At 37.4% G+C, this 26,182-nt stretch overlaps 2 protein-coding genes and 1 non-coding gene across 3 annotated transcripts in view; 1 reads left to right on the forward strand and 2 right to left on the reverse strand.

The window, feature by feature from the left end:
* LOC136263419 (nucleoporin NDC1-like) overlaps positions 1-26,182 on the reverse strand; it is a 53,941-nt gene that overhangs the window by 13,198 nt on the left and 14,561 nt on the right. Inside the window, exons 4-20 of the mRNA XM_066057928.1 lie at positions 23,782-23,950; positions 11,356-11,413; positions 11,232-11,297; positions 11,109-11,180; positions 11,020-11,056; positions 10,911-10,959; positions 10,079-10,214; positions 9,936-10,028; positions 9,653-9,734; positions 9,163-9,297; positions 7,956-8,048; positions 7,816-7,898; positions 2,521-2,541; positions 2,423-2,473; positions 2,033-2,096; positions 1,667-1,725; positions 1,545-1,586 (exon numbers count right to left, since the gene is read on the reverse strand). Coding sequence (XP_065914000.1) covers positions 1,545-1,586; positions 1,667-1,725; positions 2,033-2,096; positions 2,423-2,473; positions 2,521-2,541; positions 7,816-7,898; positions 7,956-8,048; positions 9,163-9,297; positions 9,653-9,734; positions 9,936-10,028; positions 10,079-10,214; positions 10,911-10,959; positions 11,020-11,056; positions 11,109-11,180; positions 11,232-11,297; positions 11,356-11,413; positions 23,782-23,950 — 1,310 coding nt within the window. The remainder of the gene's footprint in view (positions 1-1,544; positions 1,587-1,666; positions 1,726-2,032; positions 2,097-2,422; positions 2,474-2,520; positions 2,542-7,815; positions 7,899-7,955; positions 8,049-9,162; positions 9,298-9,652; positions 9,735-9,935; positions 10,029-10,078; positions 10,215-10,910; positions 10,960-11,019; positions 11,057-11,108; positions 11,181-11,231; positions 11,298-11,355; positions 11,414-23,781; positions 23,951-26,182) is intronic.
* LOC136265276 (small nucleolar RNA SNORD24) lies at positions 2,227-2,308 on the reverse strand. The gene has a single exon (XR_010705470.1). It is a non-coding gene; the product is annotated as a small nucleolar RNA SNORD24 (small nucleolar RNA).
* LOC136263226 (uncharacterized) lies at positions 13,498-14,514 on the forward strand. Its single transcript, XM_066057727.1, has one exon. It carries the CDS (start codon positions 13,532-13,534, stop codon positions 14,327-14,329), a length of 798 nt encoding a protein of 265 aa, XP_065913799.1. The 5' UTR covers positions 13,498-13,531; the 3' UTR covers positions 14,330-14,514.

The following is a 26,182-nucleotide window of genomic DNA, read 5'->3' on the forward strand; positions in this document are numbered from 1 at the left end:
CCCATAATATGGTTGAACCAGCATTTAGCGCTACTGCTTAATGTGGTTATTATTCATCAAAAATAGCAGCTGTCAGCCAATTAGTACTAATTTTTTATGGCTGTGTCAATGGGTGGTTAAATTATCTAGGTCCTGTCGTGGAGACTGGAAAACTGACCAGAGGCTGGTCAGTTATCGTATCTTTCAAGGATAATGGAGATTAGTTCTTCTACAGAAATACCGCACGAGTGCACTACAGTGCTGTTACAATCGGATAACAACTCAATTCGTTCGTGAGGACCTAGAAATCACTAAGTAATAGCTTATTAATGCTAAATATCATGGTGTGGCTTCCCATGAAACCTGGTTTTTGATGAATAACAACTCAACAGTTTCGCTGTTTAGTGACTGTATTTCTGTACAAGCGCATCCCTTGTTGAGTGTATCGCCGCTTTAGGTATTACTTGTACATTAATATACCATCTTAATTTAGTGTGTTCTTCCATGCAAAACAGTTAAACAGAACTATAAGCAAAGCGCCTACAAAATTATTTACTGGGTAACCCGTAACCTTAAGAAAAATCAAAACCCTAAATCATGAAAATATTATATAATAGTGTACACGTGGGTTTACAAATCCCGTAACCTTAAGCACCACACTATGTGCTATACATGACATCATGCCAGGTGTCTATTATCAATCAATATAGCAAAATTTGTGACCTTCTTCATGCAATAAAACAGCAACCTTCATTTCCAAATCCACAGCTTAACTTTACATTACAATCAATCCCATCAAGTGTTACTACATGACTCTAGCTAGTTGCTAAGTGCGTGTGCTTATAAATGACCATAAAGGAGTTTCTGTTTGGATAGCAACATTCGTGCAAACCACATGTGCCTGGTGAGACATCGAGTGTACTGTGATACTTCTGGTTTGTTCTAATGATCTTCTACATTCATTCTACATAGCATGAGCTTGCAGCAGTAATTTCAACCATATGCACTTAACAAACAGGTGTCTAGCATAAATATACCATACCTTAACAGGAAATATACCCTTAATAATTATGTGCGCCTAATAACTGGACTCTACAGTATAGCAGTACAGTTTCATTAAAGAATGCTGGGAATACCTGGAATGCATTAATGAGAAATGGAGGTAGTATATCAAAAATATATCCTTACTATGAGCACTGATAGAAGTGCTATATGACATTTATACACCTTCGCTTTCCTTTGAAGTAAGGCGTGAAAATGGTACACACACAGAGTGTGACAATCATTTGTGAAAACTTTCCAAGTCAGTTAAGAGTTAAGAAGAGTTCATTAACATTGATACACAATCACTGCTAGATATATACTGCTGTAAAGGCACCTACAGTGCTTTTTTTACATTGCTTCAACACATTACCATGGTGCTATAGACACTGCACAATTCAATACATAGCTACAGGTGTATGATTCCTTTAACCCTCATAAAAAAAAAAAAAAAACTATTGCACAGTATTGATGCATACCATATTCCCATTACAACATATTACGATTAGTACGGTAATACGTACCTGTGACAAATTCACTAGAGTTGACATCACTGTTGGTAAAGACTATAAAAGAGGAAAAGAATATACAAACAATTTCTTTGGATAACTATCACAGAGGTAGCCAGTGTCTTGCACATACTTACCCTTTGTACTACTCCATAATGGTCTTCTTTATACGATGAAACTACCAATTGCGACAAAGCTAAATACAAAAATGAAATTCATATGAATGCAGAGTAAACAAAGCAAAATAACTGCACAGTATTCTTTATGTAAAACAAGAAAGAGCCATATTTTCAGGATATTCTTATAATCATGGTTTTGTAAATAAATTATTATCCCTAATTCATAAGTATGTCACTAGGAAAAAGTGTGCCACTTATTCTCTGGACATTATAGCCGCACACACATACATGTACGCACGCACATACGTACGCACATACACATGGATTACAACACAATAAACACTGAATAAAGCATGCAACAACACAATGGTAGGTTAAACTCACATTTGACAGCCCAGGTGTGGAGTTGGGCATCAACAAATAATTCATGTAAAGATACATCTGGTAACTATGTGCACAGAACAATAGATTATTGTACATTCACGTATACACTATTTACTATACTATGTATACCACACACACATGCTTGCACATAAATCCGTGTGCAAGTATGATGCTTATGCGTGCACGTGGCTGTGAGCTTCAGAGATCTTGGTGGATAAACTGTCATCAGGTAACTGATGTAGTCATCAAGAGTAGCAAATGACATCATCATTAGATCACAAAGTGACATGAATACAACACTACATATTTACAGTAACTACACATTACTAGTATACACTGCACACTATTATAGTATTGGTACATTCAACGGTAAAATTATGTATACTATACCTCAGCAAGAAAGTACGAAAAGAATGGTTTCTTTTTAAGTTTTTCTTTCACCTGTAATACATCACCTAAGTACTATACAAGCATACACATATGCTTACCTTAACAGGAATCTGTGTAATCTGTAAAATGTTAAGAAGTATGGATTACAACACAACAACACATGTGACAATACATATGTACGTATATTGAAAAATGGTACATACATACTTATAGCCAGCAAACAACTTTCTTTGGAATGTTCACTTCTCAAAAAATAAACCACTGGTATTTAAGATGGCAAAGTAATTCTATACTATAAGTAGTGTTGCACCGATAATCAGTTCAATAATTGGTATCGGGCCGATATTGGTTACTATTGGTTACTAGCCGATTAATCGGTTTTGATTAAATCAAGGCCGATGTTAATCTCCACTGTGCTGTGTAGTATAATGATGTGGGGGAGGCTAGACCTAAGTTATTTGGCATTTTAATTAAGTTATGTGTGAATGGTTTAGCGGTGACTACAAGCCATGCCCATAATAAACTGTCAGGGTTTAGGCCATGCCCAACAATAAATTGAGGTTTTTAGGTTTCTATGTAGTACCAGCCACTTGTCTCAACTGTATATAGCAGTAGTAAAATGTACTTAAAACCTGTTTACCATGAGTAACTTTTACTTGTGGTATACATCTAACTTTACATTTTAGCCTAGAATGAGCTGTATATCAATGGTTATGTCACTAATATGAGCCATTTAATAATGATGAGGATGAGTGTTAGTGTTATTGGTGTACATCGGATCGGTTATCGGTATCGGCTAATTCTGTTGCTTAATATCGGTTATCGGAATAATCGGCTAATTTGGATATCGGTGCAACACTAACTATAAGTACAAAAGATTGGAAATAGTATGCATGCACAATCAACACTATATATTGACAGAAACTAAGGCATTAAAAATAACTAGAGTTTGTACTATGTAGCTACATCTACTATGCAAACATTAGGGTTGGGATGAAGCTTCATATGTTTTGTAGGTTTGAAGGTTAAGTAAACTTCAGATTATAAACTTATCCTTCGAAGCTTCAGAATGCACTCACAGCCTACAAAAAAATTATGGATAAATGTCATTTTCTTTATTGAAGCTGCTTATGTATCTTGTGCGATTGATGTGTCTTGCATGAATGATGTTTGTTGTGTGCCACACCCATTTTTAAACTCACAATTTAGCTTGCTACCATAGTTAAAGCCTTGAAACCTGATAGATAATGTATGAAAACGTCATTTTAGCCACTAGTTGGCATTTATTTTTGCATGATTGCAGTATTCCGGACAGTGGCGTAGCCAAGGGTGGGCCTGGGTGGGCACGTGCCCACCCAAATATCAAGATTTGTAACGTCAAAATTTACATCACGGGTATCTGCTGCGTCTCGCCTGGAAAGTTCGAGGCCTGGCCCCCTGAGCGTCAAAAGATTGCTTTTGCTCCGTGCACTTTCTTTAAAAGACGTATTAGTTTGGATCATGTGATCGACGCACATTTAAGTTGATTTGGATCACGTGATCAGTTAATTTAAATCATGTGATCAAAACGAACTTACTGTGAGCTATTGATGTCCAGAATTAAGCCAAGCCTTTTAGACTATTTTCGTGCTGGTATAAAAAGATCCAGAGACAAAGAAGACGAAGACAATTCTGAATCGGAAGCAGAAAGTGACAACAGCAGTAGAAGTGACGAAATTGTAACAGACACTCAAACAAATAGCATTGTGATACTGTCGGACGACGAAAGTGAATCGGATGATGCAGAAAACGGTTATAATGATGATGAACATTATCTGGATGATGCCGAAATTGACGTTTTGACAATAAGCTCCACTAGCGAAGGTGAGGAAGACAATTCGCAACAGCTAATGAAACTTGGTACCAGTGCCACTGCTAGCACATATATCAATTCTGTTAACATTTGTGATACTCCTGTAGTATCTAGATTTACTACATCTTGTAGCAGCAGTGCAATCAATAGATGTACGCCAAAGGATATTGCTGTGGGCCCCCATGAGTCACCTGCTCAACCAGTTTGTCCACATTTTCCACTTCGAATATGTGGGAAGAAGAAACGTTCTTTCAACAGTAAGTGGTATAAGAAACACCCATGGATAGAGAACTCAAAAGAAGTAGATGCTGTATTCTGTTTTCCATGTCGCTTTTTTGCATCAGGCACTAGGACCTGCGGGAAGAGTGGATGAAGCTTTTGTTTCAACAGGATTTAGTAACTGGAAACATGCATTATGCAAACATGCATTATGCAAATAAGGAGGACTTCCTAAACATGATAAAAGCATCCATCACAAAGATGCCATAATTTGTTTAAATGGTTACAAACATATGCAGCGATCAAATTCCTCAGTTGCTGACATGGCTGGGTCAACAAGAGCTCAGCAGGTGGCAAAGAATGTTCATTATATTAAATCAATTGCTGAGGTTATATTGCTATGTTGTCAACAAAATATTGCTTTAAGGGGTCACAGGGAGTCAGAGCAATCATTAAATAAAGGTAATTTTCTTGAAAATTTTCATCTATTAGCCAATCATGATAAAACCATTGAAGATAGATTAAAGTATATTTCTAAAAATGCAGTATACACATCACCATACATTCAAAATGACATTTTAGAAATTATGGGTGGCATGATTCGTGAAAAAATTGCACATGATATCAATATGGCAAAATATTTTACAATAATGGCAGATGAAAGTAAACACTGCAGCAAAAAAGAACAGTTGGCAATAGTATTCCGATATGTAGATGTTGACTTTGGAAATATCCATGAGCGATTTCTTACCTTTGTTGAAGCAGAGAACTTTAATGCTGAAAGCCTCACGGGATACATAAAGAGCATTATAGACAAGTACAAGTTCAATATTTCTAAAATTGTGTCTCAGTGTTATGACGGTGTGGCTGTAATGAGTGGCAACTGCTCAGGTGTCCAGCACCAAAATACAAATGTTTGCTCCTCAAGCATTTTATATTCATTGTTATGCCCATTGCCTAAACTTGGCATTGGTAGACTGTTCTAAGACAGTTCCTTTAGCTTGGGAATTTTTCACACTAATTCAAACTTTGTATACTTTTGTATCAACATCCAAGGCACACGCTCTGTTCATAAATGTACAAAAAGAACGTTACCCTGACAAGCCAGTACATCAGCTGCAAGGACTGTCTAATACAAGATGGGCCTGTCGTCAAAGTGCAGTGCATGCAATTTGTTCAACTTTTGATTCATTATTGGAAACACTAGAAATATTAGAAGATGACAGGGATCGATCCAAAGCAGTAGAAGCAAGAGGACTGCTCTTGCAAATTAAGCAGTTCAGTTTTGTGCTCTCACTGGTAGTGTTTGATAAAGTGCTTTCGTGTACTAGGGGGACTTTCAGATACACTACAATCTACCAATATCAATCTTGCTAAAGCTGCTGACTTGGCAACTGCAACCATTCAAATTCTTGAGGGGTACAGAACGACTGAATACTGGGTGAAAGTGTATTCATATGCTACAATGGTGTCAAATCATTATAAAATTACAGTGGAGTCTTGTGGTAAGAGGTCAAAAAGACAAAGTCAATTACCCAATAAATTTGATAATGCAATGGTGCTGACATCTGTTGGACATAGAGAGGTCCATAATATATCCATCAGTGAACATTTTAAGGTCACTCTATTTTACCCTGTACTGGATGCATTTGTTTCAGAATTAAAAAAACGATTTTCTTTTGGGAACGTGCAAGTGATGCAAGGCATTCAAGCATGCAACCCTGAAGGTAATACTTTCCTACAAGTAGACAGACTGTTAATGGTTGCTGATAAATATAGAGTTGATGTTGAAGCTGTAAAAACTGAAGCAACTTTGGCTAAGGCTACTCTTCGTGATAAAGCCATGGATGACATTTGTGATGTTTTCTGTGAGTTGATCCCTTTAAAGTTAGCTTTTCAAAATCTTATAAAAGTTGTACAGATTGCCATGACTATTGGAGTAACTTCAGCCAAATGTGAGAGATGTTTTTCTTCACTGAAGATAATTAAGACGTATCGTTGGTCAACAATGAATGAGATCGTTTGAATGATATTGCCATTCTTTCTATTGAAAAAGATTTATCAAATCAACTTGACTTGGATATAGCTAGTAGTGCAAAAGTTTGCTTCGGTAGAGAAAAATCGTTGAATTAAACTGTGTTAAACATCATAGCAATTTATAGCTTTTAAACTGACACTGTTGTGGCTAGCAATAATGTTTGTACTTGCAAAACATTACATCAATGTGGGATTATTGACTTAATTGACTACCTATCTGTGACTTGCACTATGTCTATGTGTGTCAAATCCAGGTTATTCATGCACAGCAAAAAAGCCAACAGGAACTAACTATGACTAGCTAATAAAGCAACCTGTAGTGAAATGCATTTAGGCCAGGTAGTTAGCTAATTGGACCACAGGCTTGTGCTACAGCTGTTAGTAGCTAGCTGTTTATTAGGAGCGGACATAGGGTATTTTAACTTGAAGTCAGTAATTACAATTTTATTCTATTTAATACCCAGAGAGTGGCATCACATGATTGTTTTAAAAAGTTAAAATGGAATCAGTTGCCATGTGGTGGGCCGTTATAGGATTATGAAAGTAAAGGTGATGCCCTAGAGTGTAGTTACTTATAGTGTTACAGCGAATCAACTAGCCAAGACACTGAACAAGGCAGGCTGCAGCTGGCCATGATCGACGCGTTCACAAAGTTAAGGCTGGCATCAACGAGCTTGTCATGTATCATCAAGACTTATACAAATGGAGCAGATGAAGGCTGAAGCAGGAAGAAAAGGAAATCAGTGTTTTACGGAAAATTGGATAGTTGGCGCCATCAGGATATGCAAGTCAGTGTTTACCTACTTCTGGGCTGCACGTGATTGAGCTCGAGGTATGGGTGTACTCCGAGCTTTGATATAAATCATGCAATAGCATTAGGCTGTTAAGCTGCAAAAACAGCAACATAGTTTTAGTAGCTAGTGACACTGCACTTTCAAACAGTTTGTTTAACAATATAATGAAGAGTCCCAAAAGATGGACTCGTATTTCATGGTAGTTAATTGCATGGGAGTGAAACTGACTGGTAGGTGTGCCCACCCACCTCGGAAGGTCTGGCTACACCACTGATTGCGGACATGCACATTTGTAATCGATTGATCGTGTCATTCAGAACTGCTGCTATGTATTTTCCAAATGCTTACAATAGGATATGTATAAATACAAAAATACCTGTAGCTAATACCAAAGCTTCAGTTTTATTAGCAAACATTTAAAGATAGATTTCACACTTCGTCCCAGCCTTACTACTACAGATCATTTAAAAAATTAAATCACAAATAACAACCTTTTTGTGGACATCTTTAACAAATTCAATTACAGGATCAGGGTGGTGGGCTTTAACTGGAACTGGTTGTATACCGCTTGGCACTGCCAAAACAAATATCAAATAGGTACCTCTTTTTGATTATTATATGATACACTAACCTGCAGTTGTTGACCATAATTTGGCCTTTTCATTATTGATAACTCTCCTGGTAGCTGTAGATAATGGTTCTGGCCAACCTTTTTGAAACTGTCCTGCAATAGAATATCACATCATAAAAACGCTTGTGGTAATCTTTCAGTAACTTTTGTGCAATGCCCTTGTTATTATTACTGTATCAAAACTTGTATAACACAACATCAAAAGCTTAAATGCAATTAGTATTATTTGCATATCACGTAAAACTGGATGCTATGGATGCCTATAAAAACGTATTGAAGCCACAATGATAGTCAATGGTTAAATCTATCAGTTAAAAAGTATTCGGTATGTTCTAATTCTCTGTACATAGAACAAAACCAGATTAATTGCTCTTTCGTACTGAGCAAGTTATAGAGCCATAAAGTTGAAGATATTACTGAACAATGCTTTCTATGGCTGATAATCATGAGTTTGTACCTGAAAACCAATTGGCAAAGCTTAGTACTAGAGTATTCCGTGTACTTTGTCACCAGACAAATATTTTCCAGGTGTTTAAACCTTCAGCGGCTCATAACTCGCCAAGCAGCAGACCACCACCAGGTGTAGAAATCAATACAGTTTTCCATGTTGTTTTTAAAACCTAAACTATCTTCTTTAATTTCTGTGTAACAAAGGTTTTAGTGTCCGTGGTTGTCTGCATTTCCATGGCTAACTGCAGTGTCTAGTATTGCACAATAGCAAATACCAGAGCAATTAAAATACTTCGTCTTAAATGAACTGGTTTATTCAATAAAGCCAAAATGACTGTTCTATTAGAGTATTTGGGTGTTCTATTACTATTACTAACACTTTACAGTGACCAGCACTGAAGGTCTGACAGCAACATGTGCTGCAGCCTTAGGATTACCTAACCTAATTTCAAGGACTTAGACTTATTGACTTGACATATAGTGACTGACTTAATGACTGAAAAGTTGTAACAGAAAAGGGGCCAAAGAAAGGAAAAAAATCCCTCCAACCCCAGGATTCGGTTCAAAGAGGATATGCATTTCTACACATTACCACAACTTCACAGAAATGGACTGGGACGGTTATTCTAGCACCACAGTGCAGGTTTGGAAAGCTAATAATTCATTGCATTTAATATTATGAGTTCTTAGCTGTATTGAACAATTTATCTACAATTCAATTTTCCATTAAAGACAATAACCTTTTTCACAAACTAACCAGTATTGGGCTGAATTTCTGAAGCTGTTGGAGCAGGTGTACCAGTAGTGGATTCTTGTCCACCCAACTTGGTAGTCAGTGTTGTCAACAACGTGACACACTGTGAGCAAATTTCAATCCACGCCACTGACTGTCCTGCAACATTGTGATACATTGTAACTATCTAGCTTATTTCTCTAACAATTACAGCATGATTGTCCTTTGTGGCTTACACATGTACATAAGGCCACCACAATGACCACATGCACAATCACCAGACAATGGTTAGTAGATTGTAAATATATATATATATATTTGATCAGGCAGTAAAATAAATAAGAGTTTTGTGCAATGTAAAATACTACCATGCAAAAAAAGGAATCGCAACACACAATGACTCCATCCCAATCCCAAGAAACAGATGTATTTTCAGTTATTTACTTTTACTGAATTTTGCAAATACACAATACCCAGTGCAGTGCAATGCTCATTGTACAAAGTCAAATCTTACCTGACTGGTTTAAGCCAAACACTTGTTTTCTTCTCTCCACAGAATACAGTGATAGTTGACAAAGATCTAGGTACCCAAGGTGCTATACAGATTAAACAATGACAGGCTTGCAGTCAAATTAATACACGCATACAAGTGCATATGTACATAATTTGTGTATTCACACATTTGGCATTAAAACATGGCATTCAAAAATGTTTGATTTCAAGTCAAAGTAAAGTAATGTATATGCACCATCATGGTATACAAAATTTGCATGTGGACAAACAGCAGACAAACAGACCTGGAGCAATGGTACACTTTTAGCTTCAAGACATTTCACAATAACTTGGGGAGCTTCACCTGTGAAAGTTGCAACCACTGGAAATTCAATTGCCTGCAATACATGTACTCTATTGATAACAACTGCATGTGAGCCCCACCCACCTCAGTATGAAATACATTAAATAGCTGCAGGGAAAGTCCCCATAATGTTAGTAGCACAGTAGTTGAGGCAATAGCTTGCAGTATTAGAGGAATATCCATTAGGCCCCACAGTGTGTTCAATTGGTAGTCTTCTTCCCTACACAGATCAAAGTTATCATCAACAGCTACCGTATAGTGGGAAATTTTCGAGGGATGAAACTTTCGCAAAACTGTGTAAAATCCGATTTTCATATTTTTAATTCACGAAAGTCTAGGAAACAGTTTTGGTGAGGTAATAGCTACGTGTATAAACCTAAAACATTTTATGACTATATTTTCACAAAGCTATCATTACTTGCAAAATTTGCAAATGATTCGTCTCTCGAAAATTTCTGACTATACAGTTCACAAATTTATATATGAGTTACAGTACCATTGTAAATGATCAATTACTGCACACCAAATGCATTCAAATTTCTAGCACTGTATGCACAATGTATGTTAAAATTAATAACTACCACCATGTACACTTGGCACTGTGTTTAGTTTTCAACTGCAGCTGGCGTAGTGTACATTCAATTGTGAGTGGGTGAGATTTTAAATTATGGGAAATAAATTTTGTAAATTCAAGTGGAATGTAGCTAAATAAAACTATTTTTACATAGAAACTAACACTTCAGCAAATGTGTATACTTGTCACTAGTTCCCTGCCCACCACTACTACCATTAGAACATTTAATATAATTACGTAAATCATAACACTGAAGTTGCTAGAGAGTTGGTTTTGCAACGATACAAACTTGCATTGCTACAATGAACTGACAGTTACAATCAGTTATACTCAGTCACTTACAACAAAGTAAGATTAAGCAAGTCCATTACAAACTGTCTTGGGTAAGACCCTATACATAGATAAATCAAAGTACATGTAAGCAATTTTGATGACAAACAAACTTACTTACCAAACAGACAGTAGCAAGGAAGAGATAATCGCAAACCCTGCCAAGTTATGTGTATACAAGAAAGAAGTTAAATATGTAGTATTGTCTACCTTTAATGATTGCAGTAAACCATTCTTTAAGCTTGACCATCGTTGCCCCTGGAGTCTAAATATCTTCTTTTGCTACACAACACAAGCTACTGGTATGCCGTTACACAAAGGATCAGTTCTTACTTGAATGATGGAAAAAGTGAAGTGATTTTCTTTGCCAGAATAATAACATATTCCATAACACATCCCCTAAGACATGAAAAATACTTTGTCACGCATAAGTATATGATAGGAAAGTGTGTCTTACCGAATAACCTCCAAGGAAGATCAAAAACCATAGTCGTTCATTCATAACTTTTATATCACTAAATATAAAGATTAAAAAACTAAAATCAGTGCTGACTAATAATATATAATAATAAAACAAAATATTTCCTGCTGAGTCAGCTGTAGCACTCTGTAAAGGTTATCATTATAACAATAAAGTACTGCTTGATTACCCATTGCTACAGACCACCACACGGCATAGCAACATGTACGTTAGACAGTGTGATGTCTGTCTCATGGTTATTATTTTATGTGTCTTGTTCAGTGAATGGGATGACATTTTAATAAACCACCAGGAATTAATACCTATATCTACAAAAACATTGAATGCTGATAGTCATCAAATTCTGGTGGAATGCGAAGACACAACATATGTATGTTAAAGCATTGAACTTCAACTACTGTTGAATACACTCACTATCTATATATAGCGCGACCTCAATTTTATTACTTTTATGGATTCTGGTCACCACTATGAGCAACAAATTCAATTGTCTCATTGCCTACCTTGTGTTTACTGACTACAGTACCACAGTCACTAATATATAGACTGATACACTACTTGTATTCAGTGAAAATTAATCACATAGTAAGCAATCTATGTGCTACCTAGTACTGAAGACTACCACATGACGTTGTGTACTACATAATAATGTATTTCAAGCGACTTGTGCAAAGGCTTTAGATTGCTGCAGCAGATGTTTGTGTCAGCATGGTCTTTGACAACATTACATGTTGGTTGAACTACAGCGATTACAGAATGGAATGGAAGTAACATCAAAATATTTGACTAATGTACATAGGATTTAAATATATAGGTGGTATTACAGACTGGAACTCCTCATTTGAGCATTCTTAAGTGCAGTGTGAGCATTCTTAATTGCAGTGTTATATTGCTATGGTTACAATACATAAATTCTGTACGCTGTTGTTTGAGAACATTTTCTGAAACACCATTTACTACCACATCAAGAAAAAAAATTTGTAATTGTGCTGACCTGGCTATGTCAGCTGTGAGTTATGCTAGCTGGTTGTTGATGTTGGTTGTCTGGTCAGACACTGTATGAATAGCTTGTAACACTGGTCTGTAGGCATGTAGCCTTGGGTCTGCCCATGTAAAGCATGTGAGGATAATACACCTGTTGGTGCCAAATGTATGTGTAACTATAGGATTTGCTCACTCTACCATAGTGCTACTCTGCCAGCTGTGTTGTTTACATGGTATGGCAAATAGATTATTGGCTTATTAAACTAATTTTGTCATGGTATTACCTTGTCTCCACTAAAGCATCTAAGTGCTAATTTTCAATGCTTCTTGTTTTAGGGGGAATTTTTGTACTCATGCCTATTACTGGCAAGTTGGTGATACCACATATTCGTATATGTGTGCTACTGTGCTTCTGTTTGTATGATTTTGAGGGATAGAATACAAAGATTAAGTGCCAGCTGTATCCTGGAAGATTCACTACTGTGTATAAATGTGGTCCCCGAGTGAATCATCATCACGAAATGTTTTAATTTTGTAAAAGCTGTTTCTCCCAGGCTGTCAATTCTTTCTACATTACAAACCAAAAGTAGATTGTGAAAACTGATACATAACTTACACTAATACTGGCATGAGTGCATATTTTTGAAGTACTTCATAAGAATGGAAGTGTTGCAATTTTATATATAACAAAGCCAAATCAATGTAACTTTTCAACAAATACTTAATATCATTCCACAGAGTTGCAGAGTTAAACTTTTTCATAATGGACCTTTACGAGTCCAAATGTAATTACCGTAGAAATAGTTACCTACTGTATATGACAAATTTCCATTTTCTATAAAGTTTCATGTATACATTAATGTGCGTGAACCATTGGATACAATTTATTGCGCTCAGTTGCTTCAGTGCTACACACTGCTTTAGAGTAATTCATTGTTAGTACAAGACCACTACATCACTTCACACACTCAAAACAGTAAGTGGGATTGAACATGTTCCTTTTATTATCCAGTTAGTGGAATGCCAACTGCAATTAGTAAGAATAACCACCAAGAGACACAAGTACTGACACAACAAAGTCATCAATGATACCTCCCTGGCTTCATCAGTAGTATAAAAAGCAGAAACTGTTCAAGAGAGAGTAGTCACAACAAACACACTGGCTATAATGAAGTGTCTCATCGCTGGGCTGGTGTTGGTGTTGTGTGCTCTAACTACTTCAGGGGAACTGACAGATTTCCTGTTGACTCATGATGAAGTGCATGGAGTCTACAAGAATGAAGATGGCTCACTTGGAATAAAGTTCACTAGCAGAGTAGATTTCTTACACGTAACCACTCTAGATGATATTACAATGGTATACTTCAACTCATTCCAAGAAGTGAATAAAAGAATGGCTCGATCAGTGAACATCACAGATACTGAATACCTTCAACACCAGTATGCCTCCCACAGCCAATTTGACGGACCTGTCAGCAATGATAGCAAATCTTTTGATGATGCTGTTAAAGATCTACTAGGAATGGAAGAGGGCAAGCTGTTGGAAGATGCATCTCGTGCAGTCGGGGAAAGGGGAGTGATAGGAAGAGATACACCAGCAGTGATGCCTTTCTTTATGTTTGCTTTAAAAATAACTAAATTGCTAGACTCTTACTCCACACTACAACATTCTAACACAAATGAGATATCCGAGACCAAAGCTCCAAGAGACAAAAGATTCTTTGTTGCAATTTACAATGCTGCTAGGAATTACTTTAGAGGAGGATGCAGTCGACCCATTCATGAGCCTTACTGTAAAGGAAGGTGTGGCAAAGGCTGTGATTGTTGGTGGTGGGTGTGTGGTGACTGCTGCTGGCATCAAGCATGTTACGACCATGATGACTGCTGTGAGAGGGGGGGATACTACCACTGGAGGTGTATCGTAGCAATTGATGTACTACTCTGTGAAGCGCCTTTCATTTGTTGAACTGTTTCATTTTTTCCAATACAATGCAACTGTATGCTAATTTGTAGTGCTATACTATTTACTGCTGACTATGCATACACTAATGCAACACTTGTAACATGCCACTAGCTTCAATGTATGCAGCATTGTATACTTTCACGGTATTTTAATCTTCCACAAAAAAAAACCAGATTTGTAATATCCAAGGTATGTAAACAGATACAAACAGAAAATCATCACAAAGCAGGATAGTATTCCCTGCTTGTCAATACAGTGTACAGCTCCCTAAGATCAGCAAAAGGAGTACATATATCACATTGCTGATTTGATAAACTGACTGTTGTTTACGGGTATGTACTTGAATTGTGATTACATATGATGATCATTCTTTTTGTACCACCAGGTGGTTGCATGCCCAGACCCCACAAGGATCTGGTGCCACCACATAATTGAAACACATAGCTGTTATATTACATAATCATAGTACATGACCTTAACATCCTTGATGGTGGAATGGTAATACAAAGAAAAAGGAGATGATGAAAAGAGCAAAGTGAGTTCTAGTCATGTAAAAAATGACATCAGAGGCATTCTTGAATCTGATCAGTGACCACATTTATGGCCAAACAATTATGCTGTGTGGCACAGACACTTGCGGTCTTGAGAGAGACTACGCATACATACACAGCACATGCTTGTGCCAGCTAGCACATATACAGTACAGTAGTATTATATATTAGGAATCATGGATGCTTGGGCTTTCTTTGTCCCAATTTTCTGTCATGACAACTTTGTAGTAATGCTTAGGCATAACCAAGTCCAAAAACATCTAAGGGTCTTGTTCAGTGAATAGGATGACATCGTAATAAACCACCTACACCCATATATCTACAAAAAACACTGAATGCTGATAACCAAATTGAGGTGAAATGTGAAGATGCATTATATGTAAAAGCATTGAACTTCAACCACTATTGAATAGACTAACCACCTATTACATTCATAGTTAATTTTCTAATTGTATCTAGGTATCTAATTTATGTACATATGTACATAATTGAATGGGTATTCAGGCTTTTAAGCCTCAACCCAAATCACATCATAATCACATCTAGTGCTGATTTGCTAACCTCAATTTATTTACTTTTATGGATTCTGGTCACCTTTATCAGCAAGAAATTCAATTACTAATACATAAACTGATATACTTGTATTCAATGAAAATTAATAATACTAGTAAACAACCTGTGTGCTACCAGGACTACCAGATGATGTTGTGTAGTACATAATATGTATTTCAAGCAACTTGTACGGATGCTTCATATTGCTGCTGCAGCAGATGTATGGATCAGTACGGTCTTTGACAACATTACATGCCAGTTGATTACAGAACGGAAGTAACATCAAAATGTTTAGAAATGTATACGTAGGCGGTATTTACAGACTGGAACTCCTCATTTGAACATTCTAAAGTGGTGTTACATTGCTATGGTTACTATACATAAATTCTGTACGCTTTTGTTTGAGAACACTTTCTGAAACACCATTTACTACCACATCAAGAGAGAAAAAAAAATTAGTAATTGTGCTGACCTGGCTATATGTCAGCTGTGATTTATGCTAGCTGGTTGTAGTACTGGCCAATAGGTATGTAGCCTTGGGTCTGCCCATGTAAAGCATGTGAGATTTATTTATGGATAATACACCTGTTGGCATAAAATGTATGATATGACTATATAAGGATTTGCCCACCCTACTACTATATAAGGATTTGCTCAACCTACTACTTTGGGATGGTACCACTCTGCCAGCCAACTAATTACTGTGTTTATGGCAAATACATTAGTGGCTTATTAAAGTAATTTCATCCAATCTTGAAGTAATTTCGATGATACTATTATCTTAAGTATCTAAGTGCTAATTTTTCAATGTTTTTTTGTCTCAGGGGAAAATTTTTTTTGTAATAATGCCTATCACTGACAAGTTGGCGATACTGTAAATACGTATCTACTGTATGTATGATTTCGAGGGGTTGAAATTAGGCTACAAATATTAAGTAATGCCAACAGTATCCTTAACCCTGGAAGGTTTGCAACTACGTATCTATAAATGTGGTCCTTGAGTGAATCATCATCCCTAAATGTTTTAATTTTGTAAAAGTTGTTTCTCCGTCTTTCTTCTAAGTACTTACTCATGCAAGTACTAGTGTAAGCTACGTATCAGTTTTCACGATCTAATTTTGGTTTGTAATGTGTTGCAATTTTGTACATAAAAAAGCCAAATCATTGTAACTCTTCAACATACACTGAATTTTATTCCACAGAGTTGTATAGTTAAACTTTTACATAGAAAGCAGCATAAATAATTCTCTTTAACGTTGACACAGTTAGTGAGGTTATTTATACACTTAGAGACCTGAGGTTAGGGCTCTAAGTTTCATTTAGAGACCTGTTGTCACGTGAGATTGTTATGGTAAATTCAACAACACTTCAAAGAGTTTCCTATGTCACTGATTTAATTAGTGGTTGTATGGTTAGTGAGATTTGGGTTTTTACCTTCATCAGCCATACCAGCACTTGACCAAACTAGCTGTCAAACTGAACGAGCCAGCTGCTCGATGCATATTACAGCTACCCCAACAATGTTCTACATTCACAACTAGCTAACCATCAGTGAAACTACTGGTGTTGCTGAGTTTACAGCAAGCACATTTGACTTGTCAGCGCTGTCGCCATTAGACCATCAACACACTTCAGCTGTGTTATTGCACCTGTTTGCAACTTTTGTCGCTTCGTGGCCAGTTGTAATAAAGCTTGTCGCTTCGTGGCCAGTTGTTATAAAGCTCCTCGCTTTGTGGCCAGCTTGTCACTTTTTAGTACCTTGGAAATAAATAACAGCTGCTAAAACAACACTACTGGCCACTGAGCTGGCGGCACATGCAAATATGCTAGAAAGGACCTTACCTAGCATGACTATATGCTTCTTTTGTCAGTGCTGGTAACGAGCTGCTTTCTAAATAGGTTAGATACCCACTGTCATTTTTTAGTAGGTTTAAACCCTCGTGCTTGGTTTGGCACCTCGGCGGGCATTAATTAGTGACCTCGGCTGTGCCTCGGTCACTAACTAATGCCATGCCTCGGTAACCAAACCACGCCCTTGGGTTGTCAAACCTCCAGTGGGTATCTAACATACACATAATGCAGTGAACCTCCCTTATCCCGACCTCTATTATCTAGGCACTTCCATTGTCTGGACAGTTCAAATTGGTCACATGGCTTGTAGTTTATAACAAAGTTTGGTTTCGATGAAAGCATGAGGGAGCTGTTTACCTGTTTGGTGGTTTGTTTATCCTACTAATAATAACTACCACTTGTTGCTGGGTGATAATGGATTCATGAATGCTCTGTAGTGACTTCTCCCTCTGCCCACTAAACTGCATAGCTAGCAATAACAACATTTCTTGTATTTAAGTTAGTCATTTTAGCATAATATCATGTTATTCTAGTTATAGACATTTCTGAGATATGGATGGTAGTATGTACCAGACCGCCCGGATAAGAGAGGTTACATTGTAGACCATCAGGTTACATCATTGAAGATGGCTCACTTGGAATAAAGTTCATCAGCAGAGTAGATTTCTTGCAGATAACCACTCTGGATGATGTTACAATGGTGTACTTCAACTCATTTTGTGAAGTAAAAGAATGGCTCGATCTCTTTATATCACAGATTCTGAATATCTCCAACACCAGTATGTCTCTCATAGCCACTTAGACAGACCTGTCAGCAATGGTAGTAAGTCATGCCATTAAAGATCTACTAGGAATGGAAGAAGCTAAATTGTTGGAAGATGCATCTCGTGCAGTTGGAGAACAAGGAGTGATAGGAAGAGACACACCAGCAATAATGCCTTTCTTTACGTTTGCTTTAAAACTAACTATACTGATTGAATCTTACTCCACATTACAAAATTTTACATAAGCGAGACAACTGTGCCAAGAGAAAAAAGATTCTTTAATTACATAATTTCATGGACAGAAGGTCTAGTCATCCTATGGAGTGGATGCAAGCGATACAAAAACTACCCCGACTATAAAGGACTGTGTGGCAAGAAGTGCGACTGCTGGTGGTGGGTGTGTGGTGACTGCTGCTATCATCGAGGATGCTTCGACCATGATGACTGCTGCAAGAGGAGGGGATACAACCACTGGAGGTGTATCATAGCTCCTGATGTGTTATTTTGTGAACTATCTTTCATTTGCTGAACTGCTTCATTGTATAATTTGTATTCCAATACAACTATATGTTCATTTGTAGTGCTACTATTTACTGCTGACTGTGCATACATACTAATGCACCGTTTATAACTTACCAACTAGCTTCAGTATAGCATTGTATACTTTCATAGTATTTTAATCTTTAACAACAAAACCAGAATTGTAATACCCAAGATATGCAAACAGATATAACCAGAAAATAATCACAAAGCAGGATAGTGTCAATACAGTATATACAGTTCCCTGAGATCGGCAAAAAGGTGCATGCACTAATGAAATAAAAGAGTGCATATGTAATATTGCTAATTTGACTGTTGTTTGTGTGGTATGTACTTGCATTGTGATTGTGTGTGATGATCAATCTTTTTGTACCACCAGGTGGTTGCATGCACTGCCCAGACTCCACAAGGATCTAGTGCCATGCAATTAAAACACTTAGCTGTATTACGAAGCCTTATAACATTTACATGACATCATAAATTACATAATCATACTATATGGCCTTGACATCTTTGATGGTGAAACACTGCTAGTGCTTCAGCTGCTGGTAACATTAATATATACAAAGAAATATCAAACAGTAAAGGAGATGACAAAAGAAGCAAAAGGAGTTCTAATCACATTATAGAATACGTGGCGTCAGAGGCATTCTTGAACCTGAATAGTGTGACCACATTTATGGCCAAACAATTATACCATGTGGTACAGACACTTGCAGTCTTGAGAGAGACTATGCATGCATACACAGCGCATGCTTGTGCCAGCTAACACATACAGTACAATCCAGTTGCTACAGAAAACACAGGTGTTTAGCATGATAGCTACGAGCTAGTCGGCACAGCCACAGAAAAGTCGTATTATGCTATCGCAAATTGACACCATGTGTTGTCAGCGAAAAGAACTAGGACACAGAGGAGGATAAAGTTAAGTCCACAATGTGTGTGTTGTACTCACTGCAGTTGCTGTTCTCCATTTGTAACGTTGTTGTAACAGGCAGAACATAGCTGAAATGAAGCACAATGGCCACCACTTTTTAGTAATTGATTGATGGGGTGTGAGTTCAGATGCAAAATTTATTTTATGGCATGCCTGCTGCCATTCTTTCTTTTGATGCAGTATGTGCAGGTTCATTAGTCATAATTATGTTATAAAAAAGTTAACAAAAACAAACAAGCAGAAGGCAAAATTAAGAGTTTTAAGTTGGATTAAGGATTGAAGAAAGAATAGTACTGAAACCTTCTACTTGTAGCTACAGGTATAGACTTTTACTTGTTCATTACTGAGCCAATAGGCCCTGCCTAATGCAGCACAAAAGTGGTCTGACTATGTAGCACTAATTTATAAGGTCTGTGATTGTCAGACATCAATAAATTGCATGCATGTTAGCCATGACGAGTTTGTTGGGATGATATGGTCCATCAAAGATATTGCATGAACTTGTCACAAGATTTAAAAAAAAAAAGAAAAGTCAAGCTTGATGGCATCAATAGGAGTAGTCATATGCTCTATAAGATCTCCATAGTGAGAACAATGTGTCATTTGTAGACCAGACTTCTTTATATACTGCTCCTAAATTTTAAAAGTATCAATAATGATCTATGATACTTCCAAGCAGGAGCTTATGAGCCGCCAAAGGTGGTGAAGGAGTACGAAACTGAGTTCCATGACAATCCAAATTATTTCACTGCATTTGCTTTTACATTACATGCAAATGGTTATGTAATCAACATGTGCGTTTACACATGCAACAATGGATGCTCCAGCTGCACTAATTGGACTAGATGTAGAGACAAGTTTGCCACCATCGAAGAAGAGAAAGACCTCGAGGAAGACTCAGCCAACTTCATCATTACCATGTGTAACCGCCAGTCGCCTTTCTTGGCTTCCTTGGGGTCCCTTCATTGTCTAACCGTGCACGTGTTGGCGCTGGATTGCTCATTGTATTTCTCCTCGTACACTTACAAAGCTCGAAACTCAAGTGGGAACACCACCAATATCATCATGCGCAATTTCGTATATGGCTTCAAATAATGAGACTGTACTTCCTTATATGGAAACTAATTGTTGGATTGTAATGGCACCTGGCAGGCAGTGTAGTTTCGTGCTCCTTCACCGTCTTAAGCTCCTGGTCCAAGCAATAGCCACTGTATTTCACCATTCAAAGTGACATACTTGCCAATGAAAGAACTAGGAATTGTGAGTGCACATGCAGTAAACAAAGGTTTTTATACCAGGATAACCGGTATGTACTAAGCAAAACTTTGAACAGTAAGAAAAATTAGGGATATTAAAAAATATTTCTAGGGCTATGTAATTGTACTTTAAACAAGGGCAACTGCTGATAACATGCACATGCAATCCACATTTCAACCATACACTTCCATTATGCTACACTCCTGTAATAAGCCAAGATGCAGGGAATTAGAGGTTAAATTGTTAGCACTGATAAGTTCATTATTACTTATGTCTTTTTAGCATATTAACTAGTGAGCTAATTTCAACTAACAATTACATACAGTGTGTACTTGCCCTGAAAATTATTGTTATTGTAAAAAGAAGCCAATAGTCTTGAAAATGCAGTTACTACAAAGTGTGATCAAGGTAGCTCCCTGCATAGTAGTCCACCAGGCTGGACATGCGCCTGGAATTGTTTTCCAAAACAATATGTGCATTTGTGTATGTATACATGTTTGTCTACACCCACACTTGTGTGGCAAAGAACGAGTGCTCGATAGATCTTGTATTAAAAACTAATAGGCAGGTCTACAGGATTTATTTGGAGGTGTATACTTCGTATCAGTTTGATCAATCTGGTTTCAGAATATAACGTGAACAGCTTTCCAATAGGCTGTAGAGATGATGTAATGATGGAAGAGGACAGCATGAACCTTGTAGGCAACTAGAAATTGCATACAGTGTATCCCTCAAGTCAAAAGGGGTTGTGTTCCTTCCTTACCCAACAAAAACCAAGACAAGAGAAAACTGTAAAGCAGTTTAGAAGATAGTTCTGAGGATTGCTTGTGGGTTAAAGTGGTTTGTTTGAGTTCTGCTTCCTTAGCAATGAAAACGTGGCAATTAATGAATTGTGCAATTAATGAATTGTACAATTAATGAATTACATAATACATGTACATGATTAAGCTACCATAGCAGGGGATAGCTAGTATTAATTGCATTGGCACCTAGTTTTAAAATCTCAACATCAACCTTTTTTAAATCATATCCAATGACTCTATGAAGTGCCTTGTAAAAAACAAGAAGTCAACACACTGGACAAACATGGTATAAATTGCAGCTACAGCTGTACAGTGTAGCCTCAGCTATCCAAACCCCTTGGGACCAGGGGTGGTCCATAAGTCTGAACCTTTGAAATTGTGTATAAACCAATGTGACTGTGCCTGCAAAAATAGGGCAGTAGGCACATGGTTTTTGCCTACTTTTTCAAACTTCAATCACTCATATCTTTTTATACCACAATGCCTTGGCCATGCAATTTTCAGATCTTAGTAAGCATTTAATTGGCATCATACTGCAAGTTACAGTGGAATTTTCTATTGACTGACTGATACTTTCAGACTAACTCAATCATGTTTAAAGCTACAGGCTTGATGTTTTTCACTGTTAAATGTCACTTCTACCTGACATATTGTTGTGTGTACAATGCACACATCGACTTACCTTTGTCCTCCTTTGTGTCCCAATTCTCTTTAATAACAACTCAAGGTGTCAACTCGCGGTAGCGCACATAGTGGCTTCCCTACATTTGTAATGGGAATCATTAGTATTTTCCATAATGACTGGATTGATTGCAGAGATGCTTCTCAATTTATTTGCAACGTTGTGTAACAGGCAGAACATAACTGAAAATGAAGTGTAATGGCCACTTCATTTTTCAGAAATTGATTGTTCAGTTGGGACACACATTCAGGTGCTAAATTAATTATATGGCATGCCTAGCATCATTATTCCTTTTGATGTGGTATGTGCTGGTTCATCGGTCATAATTATGTTATTAAAAAGTAAACAAACAAGCAGAAGGTTGAACTAGAGACTAAACAAAAAAAAATTAGTGAAACAAGGGAATAGCTTAAAAGTGGTGACACAAGGAAGGTTGCCTATACCTGCAAACATACTAGTGCACATTTAATTGCTACTTCAGTCAACTATGTTTTGCATTGATGTACATTTTTGCATTGATGTACATTTTTGCATTGATGTACACACATATAGGGATCCAAGTGATAAAAGTAGTGAAACAAGGTATGAATGATGGTATTACAACATAGCTTCTGTGAGAAGATCCCTACATTGGCATGTTAAAACAATTATTCTGTTGAATGCCAAAGTAGGGATTTTCCAACCAAGACTTGCTATAATACAATCATTCATAGGCAGGCAAGCAGGCAGGCAGGCAGGCAGGCAGGCAGGCAGGCAGGCAGGCAGGCAGGCAGGCAGGCAGGCAGGCAGGCAGGCAGGCAGGCAGGCAGGCAGGCAGGCAGGCAGGCAGGCAGGCAGGCAGGCAGGCAGGCAGGCAGGCAGGCAGGCAGGCAGGCAGGCAGGCAGGCAGGCAGGCAGGCAGGCAGACGAAAATTTGAGTTTGGGTGATTTAAAAAAAAATTTATATCCGGCTGCCTGTAAGTATTTTCTTGTCTTTAGTGCTGTATTTGATGTTGGATGGACTACTATTTATTCCGTAAAGGTGATTTTCGTTTTTGTCACAACGATGATTTTTAAAGGCAGCATTTTAGGTAGCGCATGAGCAAACCATGATACTTTGCTCACACTGAAGTATGTGAATAATGAAGATGAGCAACACGACAGGGCAGGAAATACTGTGAGACCTGCACAACAACATGTGTATTACTGGAACCAAGCAGATAGCTTCCACCAGTGAGTGGTGTGGATAACTTGCATTTTAACTGTTTCATTAATCCTTTCACTCAACTTAAACAATGGTTTAGCAATGGGTACTGCATTACCTTAAAGTTATTTTATGGTATAGGAAGTGTAAATGATGCTTCTGATAGTATTTTAAATACTTGGGTTCCAGGAATTAACTGATTTTGTCACTACACAAATTTAAACTTTTATAAGTTTAAGCATGCAAGAGTAGGTCCTGCACCACAATATGTAATGGTTTCACTACTCAGCACTACCTCGTACAACAATGATACCACAGTATACACGGATACGTACTCTTCAATGACATCCCACAAGTACAAGTAATGTGGATTCCCTGTCAGCACAGCTAGTGACCAGTTTCCAATCATTCCAAGAGCAGCAAATATGACAATGACCGGAACACGAGACGGTCTCAACACTGACCAGATTATACTCAACCTTGTCTTGTATACTGTCATGGCAGCTAAAGAACACAAGAGAACACAAGTATTATAATTTTTAATATTATGAATTATACATTTCTACATACATAATACAAACACCAGTATATTTCAAATTTAAACAAAGTAGGGATCCATGCAATAATAAAAAATCAACAACAATGAAACAAGAGTTTCGAATTCCACCTTCTCACGCGGTTCCCACAACTACACTGTATATGCACGTGCGCACAATAATATCTTGGTTATAAATACCCTCATGCAAGCCACGCGCCCCTCCATTCTTATTAACTTTGGTTAACTAAAGTTACCCTTCATTTTAGCCATAGCTAGCATATACATACATAAGTGTAAATACTTGAGAATAGTGATTGTTACTACTTGACTGTTGAACAGGGTGATTGCTTTATTAGAGTATCTCAAACTCAATGGTTGCAACAACTTGGTCTTGTATGACGAGTAATAAATCACTAAGACTAAAACTGAGCTTTCATGTGTAAAATATTTTCTTGTTTTTAACACTATCTTACATGAAGATAATAATATATTTCTATGACAATTTTAACGGCATCATTTTGAGGAATACCATCATCTTTGTAGGATCCCTACTAAATATTGTTACTGTACAACACAGATCAAAAAAGAAGTCAACTGTATTCTACCAGTCATAGAAAGGAAGTCTACTCTGAAAACTTGTGTACTTAAGGCTGTATAATACATATAATACCACTTTAGCGTGGGCGTACAAAGTTGGTTCTAGAAGCTCAATCTTCAACTAAAGCTCTTGTGGCAGCAGCGCCATCACAGTGTATTATTTCACTATCCGGTGGTCTGCCTATTGGGACAGACTCTACAAACAAGGAATGAGATCTTCATACTATCCCAGGCTTCCTTTATCCATTGCAAATAAAGAAGTTTCCTTGGAGCTCTCATATTGCCTGCTGGAGTAAATGACATTTCAACAGATGAAATCCACTCTTCATATTTACTCTTGTACACTTCCTGATGGTCCTTCCATTCTTTTATTCTCTTTTTGTCACTCTATACTTCCTGCCAACTTCCCTACTTGCTGTGCTCTTTGCACTTGTAATTAGAAAGCCACACTGTAATTTCTTTTCCTCATAGTTGACACAGAGTCTACCATTGGCAGCTGTAGCTAGACATGTAAAACTCAAATAAAAGTGGTATTTATAACCATACTTGTAACATACATTGTGGCCACTATTCAAATGCAAGGTGCGGTGTTTAACCTAGGAAATATGGTATCTTGTCCTAGAGAAGACTTCTATACAGCACTGAAAAACAAGGTATTACATGCAATAGTCCACCCTATTTCCAAATCATCTAGGTACACATAATCAATCATCACAAGATTAATATACCAGCCAATTAGGGATGCACCGATAGGTCCAATACCAATATTATATATATACCACTTTAGCGTGGGCGTTCAAAGGTGCCGCTCGGTGTTTAACTCGCATATTGCCCAGGAAATATCATGGGAAAGTGGTTTGCCAATGACTTTGATACCCAGCCAGTTCAAAGAAACGATGTACTTTAGGCATGTCCACACGACAAAAATAATGCGAATTGAATCCGCATTGATTCGAATTATTCGCGTCCACACGGAATGCGCATTAGGGTGATTCGAATTGAAAGTGGATTACACGAATCCACCTTCACAGGTGGTTTATAAAGAATTGGCTACGAATCGGGATTAGCTACGTCATAATAATGCACCACGTGAGGGCTTGACACGTTTGCGCGTGACCTTTGTAAACAACACAGGATGAAGCGCTCGGTGTGATAAAAACGCAGGGACGTATGGAAGCAGTGTTTCATCATCGTATCTAGCCCTTAGAGTTTGAAAGAACAACGGTCCCATACCCATCACGCACCATCAGCAGTTTTTCGTATTCTATTCGTAGAAATCCTTCCGGTACATTATAAACAAAAGTATAAGCGTTACTACAAGCTATTCCTTTCAGTCTATCGTTAAACTCACTGTTCTTTTGGTTGGCACAAATGAGTGTTTTCTCAACCGTTTAAATTATCCGTTTATAACACTAGATTCAATAATGCGCATTACGCGATAATGTGTGTGGACACGTTCAATTCGGATTCAATACGCATTGCCTGAATTCGTTTTGCATCCGGTTCCTAATTCGAATTCGTGTGGACATGCCTTTTGACTCGTTATATTGAGCGACATAGAGCTTTGTATTGTGGGACTCGTTTTTGTAGTGGTTGCTAAG

Source organism: Dysidea avara, chromosome 8, assembly GCF_963678975.1.
Source record: "Dysidea avara chromosome 8, odDysAvar1.4, whole genome shotgun sequence".
Lineage (NCBI taxonomy): Eukaryota > Metazoa > Porifera > Demospongiae > Dictyoceratida > Dysideidae > Dysidea > Dysidea avara.